At 42.4% G+C, this 8,063-nt stretch overlaps 1 protein-coding gene across 1 annotated transcript; it reads right to left on the minus strand.

Moving 5' to 3' along the window:
- Window positions 1-79: 79 nt before the first annotated feature.
- Window positions 80-7,007, minus strand: LOC137125482 (NLR family CARD domain-containing protein 3-like). Its single transcript, XM_067501005.1, has 12 exons — window positions 6,876-7,007; window positions 6,348-6,413; window positions 5,441-5,518; window positions 5,188-5,316; window positions 4,814-4,948; window positions 4,613-4,703; window positions 4,222-4,450; window positions 1,806-3,597; window positions 1,557-1,730; window positions 1,240-1,413; window positions 1,121-1,167; window positions 80-1,033 (listed from the first exon to the last, which is right to left on the minus strand). Exons 3-12 carry the CDS (start codon window positions 5,485-5,487, stop codon window positions 492-494), a joined length of 3,360 nt encoding a protein of 1,119 aa, XP_067357106.1. The 5' UTR covers window positions 5,488-5,518; window positions 6,348-6,413; window positions 6,876-7,007; the 3' UTR covers window positions 80-491.
- Between the last annotated feature and the right edge of the window lie 1,056 nt (window positions 7,008-8,063).

Here is an 8,063-nt window from a genome sequence, read left to right on the forward strand (position 1 = left end):
CACATTCAATATTTTCATACTAGTTGTATCTATAATCATATGGATCCACACCAGCAGAAACCGACATTCATTTATTGAAATTTGCAGCAGTTACCACATTTTTGTCCGTGTGCTCTTGTTTGCTCCAGGTGGAGAGAGTGACTGTGAAACAGAACGATTCCAAATGGATTAATGAAGGAAGGTGGAGCTGACTTGAAGTGAAGAATAAGTTCCAGTGTACACAAGGACGAGCTGGGGGAGTATTTTTATTCAGTACAACAGACTTTAAATACTTGTTTCAGGAAGAATATATATTAATATATTTAACTATTTACACTTGTAAACATTCATGACTGAGTACATCTATTTCACAAAGTGACCTAAGAAGGCACACACACACACACACACACACACACACACACACACACACACACACACACACACACACACACACACACACACACACACACACACACACGACTAAAATACTTATAATGAAATATATACATATGCTACGACAGGCACAGAAATGCTGAGGAGTTTAACTTCACCCCATATCCAAACCCAGCATACAGAGGTTCAGTGAATGACGTGTTGAAGGTGTGGAGGTGGATCGTTTTGTCAGAGGAGACTCTGTAGAAGGACAGAGTCCCAGCAGGACAGTCCAAGTACACTCCTACTCTTTGAGATTCAGAGGACGAGCAAGGAAGAGAGATGAGTGTCCCTCTGTTGTTGTGCCAGGCGTTGTATCCCCCATCGGTACAGGCCAGACACCAGGACTGATCATTCCCTCCAAACTTAGAAGCGTCGCTGTCGCCGTTCCTTTCGATTCCCTTGTAGCTCACTGCGATATAAACCTTTCCAACCCACTCGACTTCCCAGTAACAGCGACCAGTTAAACCATTTTCACACAGCACCTGAGGCCAGTAGTCAAATCTTTCTGGGTGATGAGGATATGGGTGCTCCTTCCTCAGATCCGTCACCTTTTTGTTGCTTTCAGATAGTTTAAGGAATTTGTGTGCTGTGTTCGGATCCAGTGTGAGTTCACAGAAATCTGATGGAGAAACTTATTTTATTGACAATATTCCAATAAAAGTTCCATGTTAACCGTGCGAATGAATCAACATATAAACATACTTACACTTCCTTAGGCCTGCACTCAACCACTGGACTCCACTGGGGTCCACTCTGAAAGAAGAGAGGAGTTTACATAAAGTTTAACAATATCTTTGTACAATTACTGACGGCACGTCTCCGTACCTGAGAGAGTTAAGTCTCCAGTTTGAATCTTCAAGTCCAGCAGACAGCAGCTTCACTCCTGAATCTCCTGGATGATTGTAGCTCAGGTCCAGTTCTCTCAGATGGGAGGGGTTGGAGCTCATAGCTGAGGCCAGAAAAGCACAACCTTCCTCTGTGACCAGACAACCTGACAGTCTGCAGACACAAATAACACAGTAAACGTGTAGTAAATTGTTTTGGTTGAAGTGTCTCAATGCAAACTTACAAACTGGCCTCAGATTGAGAACCTTTCACAAATAATTTTAAAAAGGAGAAAATACTAAGATAAATTATTGGACCTGAGAGACTGCAATGTACACTGTGGAGTCTTCAGTCCTGTAGAGAGTAATTTCAATCCTGAATCCTGCAGGTTGTTGTTACTCAGGTCCAGTTCTCTCAGAGTAGAGGACTGAGAGCTGAGAACTGAGGACAGAGCTTCACAGCTTCTCTCTGAGAGGTTACAGCCACTCAGTCTGAAGAGGAAACAATGACAGGATCTTTCAATATAATGTATCAACATGGAATTAATAAAATATCGATATACTTACACAGCTTTTTTAGAAGCTTTGACCACAGGCAGCAGCTTCAGCAGAGCCTCCTCTGAAGCAGAGTATTTCTTCAAATCAAACACGTCCAGATCTTTTTCTGATGACAGTAAGATGAAGACCAGAGCTGACCACTGAGCAGGAGACAGTTTCTCTGTGGAGAGACTTCCTGATCTCAGGTACTGTTGGATCTGCTCCACTAGAGAACAATCATTCAGTTCATTCAGACAGTGGAACAGGTTGATGCTTCTTTCTGGACAAGGGTTCTCCTCGATCTTACCTTTGATGTACTGGAGCGTACATACCTGATTCACATCTGAGGTATTTTTTGTTTTTGTTCGAAGACCTTGTAACAGGGTCTGATTGGTCACCAGTGACAGGCCCAGGAGAAATCGAAGGAACAAGTCCAAGTGTCCATTTGGACTCTCTAAGGCCTTGTCTACAGCACTCTGGTAGAGGTCTGTCAATGCAGGTTTGTTTTTTCTTATTTGTAACTTCTCTGAGGTTGTTTCTGACAGCAGATTGGCTCCAGACCTGAAGAATGTCAGATGGACATGAAGAGCAGCCAGAAACTCCTGAACACTCAGATGGACGAAGCAGAACACCTTGTCCTGGTACAGTCCTCTCTCCTCTTTAAAGATCTGTGTGAACACTCCTGAGTACACTGAGGCTGCTCTGATATCGATGCCACACTCTGTCAGGTCTGATTCATAGAAGATCAGGTTTCCTTTCTGCAGCTGCTCAAAAGCCAGTTTTCCCAGAGACTCAATCATCTTCTTGTTCTCTGGACTCCAGTGTGGATCTGTCTCAGCTCCTCCATTATACTTGACGTTCTTCAGTTTGGATTGAACCACCAGGAAGTGGATGTACATCTCAGTCAGGGTCTTGGGCAGCTCTCCTCCCTCTCTGGTTTTCAACACATCCTCCAGAACTGTAGCAGTGATCCAGCAGAAGACTGGGATGTGGCACATGATGTGGAGGCTTCGTGATGTCTTGATGTGGGAGATGATTCTGCTGGCCTGCTCCTCATCTCTGAATCTCTTCCTGAAGTACTCCTCCTTCTGTGGGTCAGTGAACCCTCTGACCTCTGTCACCATGTCAACACACCAAGGAGGGATCTGATTGGCTGCGGCAGGTCGTGTGGTTATCCAGAGGCGAGCAGAGGGAAGCAGGTTCCCCCTGATGAGGTTTGTCAGCAGCACATCCACTGAGGTGGACTCTGTAACATCAGTCAGGATCTCATTGTTGTGGAAGTCCAGAGGAAGTCGACACTCATCCAGACCATCAAAGATGAACACAACCTGGAACTTTTCAAACCTGCAGATTCCTTTGGTTTCAGGAAAGAAGAGATGAACAAGTTCCACCAAGCTGAACTTTTTCTCTTTCAGCACATTCAGCTCTCTGAAAGTCAATGGAAATGTGAACTGTATGTCCTGGTTGGCTTTGTCTTCAGCCCAGTCCAGAGTGAACTTCTGTGTTAGGACTGATTTCCCAATACCAGCCACTCCCTTTGTCATCACTGTTCTGATTCGTCCATCTCTTCCAGGTGAGGCTTTAAACATGTCTTCATGTCTGATTGTTGTTTCTGGTTTGACTGGTTTCCTGGATGCTGTTTCAATCTGTCTGACCTCATGTTCATCATTGACCTCTCCAGTCCCTCCCTCTGTGATGTAGAGCTCTGTGTAGATCTGATTCAGAAGGGTTGGGTTTCCTGCTTTAGCGATGCCCTCAAACATACACTGAAAATTCTCCTTCAAGTTAGTCTTGAGGTTCACCTGACACATGGCAGGAGATCCTGCAAAAACAAATAACCCTGTTAAATACACTGTCAAGAATATTATTTGATGTTCTATCATAAGACAACAAAGATAACCCAATAATCAAATGAGTTTCTTACCCACATGTGACTCTGGCCTTTAAGGAATGCAGCACAGTATGACACTATATTTATCAATGGGCATCTAACAAACTACAAGTAGCGGAGTGGGAGTTAATCATCTCTGAGTGTTGTCTCTGTGGGTCAGACCGGGAAGAACGGCAGATTTGTCTGACTTGTCAAAGTTCTTCCAGGTGTTGCGATTCTTGCCAACCTACTGTAACCTCTGAAACTTGACTGATTGAAGCCCCCCCCCAACATTATAGTACTGCAGATTGACCACTAGGCCAAAGTTGCTGTCTTGAGGCTTGAACTTAACTGATTAATCCTACTCTTGTTATTTGTTCCTCATTTTGTGGGTTTTATTGGACTGGGACAACAACTTCCCTCCTACTGGCACTAAAGCAGGACTACGCAATTCTACATTTCCAAGATGGAAAATATAAACAATGTGCAAACAACATTGGATGGATTTGAATTTAAAAATTAAAACCTCTCCCATTTCTCTTCCATCAGATTAAATCTTTACAGAAATCTTCTTACTGCTCTGCAGACAGTCAGCCAGCTCCTCCTGCTTCATTCTCCTCAGGAAGTTCACTGTGATCTTCAGAAATGACTCTCTGCTGCTCCTCCTCTGCTCTTCATCCTCACCATCCAACACTTCCTCATCCTCCCTCTGACTCTCTAAGCATTCTGGGTAATCTGGACTCAGACTCTTCTGGATCTTCTTCAGCTCGTTCTTCACAAAAGTGACAATGTTGTCCTCCAGCAGCTGGAACACAAAACTATATGAATGACACAATCCAAGTAAAACCATGGAGCCAAACATCAGATCCATGTTGGACAGACTGACAATCCACTGGTCTAAAAAGTGCAGCATGGACATTATTGTGGACACAACAGATGGAAAAGTAGTAGTTGTACATGTACAGACCATAAATATGGAGTCCAGGTGTGTTTGATGCTGCTGGACAGACTGACCACTGGGAACCTCTGAGCTCTGCTGGTCCACTCTGTGGAGGAACCTGGAAGAATGAGCTCACATCATATTGTTGTACTTTTCTTTTGGTTTCATGAATGCAGAGATGGTGCATTTACTTAAATATCTTTATGCTTCAAGCTTTACATTATTCACCTAGGGTCAAACCAGGGGCGTCCATGTTTAAACATAATAGGCTCTGCTCTTGATTCATTGCTCCTGAAGGACCAACAGCTGGGCTCAGAATCTGATTCAGGATCAGGTTTCGAGGACTGTGGTCTCTGATCCAGCCTGGTAAAATGAAATAATGGGAACTTCAGGTTTTAGCCTTTAGAGACATTAATTATTGGTTATTTACTGTGTTTTGTTCATTGTATTATGGAGGTTGGTTCTTCTTTTCTGCAGCTGTATCATTCATGTAAACAAGGGAGTCAGATCTGAGTCTGTGTCAGCAGATCAATAATCAAAATCAAGAACTTCTGTGAGGATTAGGGCAGTAAGACTTGACTGGGACAAACATAAATATTCACCTCTTTTTAGGACTGGAGAGTCCATCTTTAAACAGAAGAGGTTCAGACTTTGACTTGTTGCTTTTAAGGGACAGACAGCTGAGTTCTGGTTGTGTTTTAGGATCAGGGGAGTCTGAACTCTGAAAGATCCTGAAAGACAGGGGAAAATAAAGTCAACTGAAAGTCTTGGAACATGGAACTGATCTTTAAATAATTTTCGGTAAAATACTTTGTGAATCCTTTCCCATTATAAAGACACATAAACCAGACTTACTCTGTCTTTAAAGAAAGCTGCCTCTGAAATAAACTCGGTGGAATCATGGTGGCTCCTCACGGCAGCTTCCTGTCATTTCTGACAGTAAAATGACAAACACACTGACATAAGAAATAGTTGAGTTTAATAGCACTTATTAGATTGAAATGAAGAAATATACACAAAATAATACTAAACATAGTCTTCCATTTGTTTCCATGTGGAGAAGTTGTTACACCGTTATGCTCCAGCTAATAAAGGACATTTTCGTCAGTTTTCTATTAGATCCTTAGGTGGTGCTAATTTATGGTGCTTTGGCGTCACACAGTGGTCATAAAAATAAAGCTGCATCGTGTCAGTTTGAGTTCAATGGTAAAAAAAACGAACAAAAAAAAACCATAATTTATTCCATCAATTATGATTGAAAAAAGAAAAACGGATAACTTAACACTTACGAAGCTGGAGCTTTGTCACATTAAGTCATTTTGGACTAAAAACTGACGCAAATAATTAACAGATTAATGAAAATCAAAATAGCTGTAGATCATAGCCGTTGGACAACATGTCCAACTTTATGTAACAGCAGTGCAGGAACTGATGTCTCTGATGCTCTCATCACATGCTCTGTCAATAGAAAAGCTGTGATTTCATATTTCAGTAAAGTCAGGCCTGGACCATGGCTCAGGCTCCTTATGGACCAGGCTGCACAGAATGGGATCAGGTGACAATAACTGATGGTTTGAGCCCAGTGTTAAAGCACAGATGGACATTAATGGCAGATAAAACATGCATCACGTTTTCACTTTGCTTTCTGCTCAGTCTCACCCTTCAGCTTTTACGGATTTTTGTTTTTAGCCTTATTTCCGTGCGAACTGTCACTGATGTTAAGTTCCATTGCAGCATCAGTATTATGTTACAGTAAACTTACACGGGGGCCTGTAGGTGGATTGTTTCCAGAGGAAGTCAGAAGGTCAAACTGCAGAGTTTCATCATCCTGGAAAGAAAAACGGGAAATGTTCAGTGTTGTTTAAATGTCCCCATGAATGAGTCAAATGAATGAATGAGTAAGAAGCAAGTGGGCGGGGCTAACGGCACACTGCTTTTCCCTTCTCAGTGAAAACAGAGCGGCGGGTGTCGGTGCCAAAAACAAATGGCTGCTGGTGTTTGTTTCAGGCTGAGTCTCCCCCACAGAACATTGGTCAGGTGGTACAGACTCACCTGTACAGGTGAATACACGAAAACAAATATTAAATCTGAAACTTGTTGAGGTTTTTCAAAATAAAGGTTTGGTTCGGATTGAGTTCGGAGGAGAAAAAGCCTGTTTGATCCAAAAGAGAAACAAACTTCCCCGGTTTTTACCGACGCTTACAAACAACATGACGGCGCCACTGGTTATGTCAGCGGGAAACGGATGAGGAGAGAGAAGCTTAAAGAGGAAAAACTGTGAAAACTTTACCTTCAACCACAGAAGATTAAGCCACCGGGCAACGATAGAAACCAGGAAATAAATAGAGCAACGGAGAAGTTTGTTTTTAACCACGGGGACGTCACGTGTGTCTGAAGAAAACCAGTACCCACTCAGTCCCACGGCGGAAACAGGTCCCTGAAACAAACACACCGGGAGCGGAAGGAGGAAAACTGCTTACAAAATACTAAATACAGATAAATAAACGTCACGGAGTTTTACTTTGAAAGTTTTCTATCCACAAACATTTGAGGTATTTTTTAAATTACTTGACAAAACTCCTTTAATATTTGTATTTAAAGATTCACGTGGTTTCCCACATGCTGCGTCTGAAATCAACCCCTAATCACTAGGGTGAGTTGTTCGCCATTTTGTGACAGTGTGTAAATATGTCCACTATTCAGTGCATATTTATTTCCCCCCAAAATCCAAATCCTACAAGGAATAAAGGTGACAACTAACGGAGCAGAATAGTTAAAAGTACATTACAATATAGATACAGTATGAAATAAGTTGAACCAAAGTAGTAACAGTTGTAATTATTATGAGAAAGATGTAATGAAGAAATCCATGGAGAAACTGACTACGGACTTCTGTGTGGGGTCAAGTTAGGTGATAGACATGGCAGACAATCATAAAGATCTTAAAGAATATTTGTTTCAGGGAAAACTGCAAGATGTGAGGTGACTTTTAGACATTAACATTTATGTAAAACATTATTTATGCTCCCTGCATTAGTGCCAACAGCTGGTAGTGATGACGCAATATGACAGCGGTTATTTAGTGTCTAGGATGTTAAGTGACTGGTCACTGAAGATCGAAGTAGTTCATGAATATGATATAGAGAGTTGGGAATAATGTCAGACACAGACAATCTTTCTTTGGGGACACGGAGTATCTGGATCAACATATACTGATCGGTTTGGATGTTACTGTCACCACTGTGACTCTGCTCAATGTTGCCCTGGTGAACCTCAGTACCCCTGCTGTCCCCCTGTCTCTCCCTCCCTGCTGTGCTGCCTAATCAGCCTCTATTCCTTACACCTGTCACCTCCCTTATAAGCTCTCGTGAGTTAGTCCCTTTCAGAGTTACCGGTTGCTTTAGGGTGAGTTCGGGCGGCTTCTGTGTCTGTTCCGCTCGACTTCGTTTGCCTACAAACCTTTGAGTAAGTGACTGTT

The sequence above is a fragment of the Channa argus genome, chromosome 4, assembly GCF_033026475.1.
Source record: "Channa argus isolate prfri chromosome 4, Channa argus male v1.0, whole genome shotgun sequence".
In the NCBI taxonomy this organism is placed as follows: Eukaryota; Metazoa; Chordata; class Actinopteri; order Anabantiformes; family Channidae; genus Channa; species Channa argus.

What these genes read in the sequence shown, in the direction of transcription:
- LOC137125482 (XM_067501005.1), bottom strand. Translation starts at nt 5,487, where the DNA reads ATGATTCCACCGAGTTTATTTCAGAGGCAGCTTTCTTTAAAGACAGA. An exon ending in CGCCCCTGGTTTGACCCTAG is followed by an intron (nt 4,704 to 4,813) that starts GTGAATAATGTA and finishes TCATTCTTCCAG; the next exon opens with GTTCCTCCACAGAGTGGACC. An exon ending in TGGAGACTTAACTCTCTCAG is followed by an intron (nt 1,168 to 1,239) that starts GTACGGAGACGT and finishes CTCTTCTTTCAG; the next exon opens with AGTGGACCCCAGTGGAGTCC.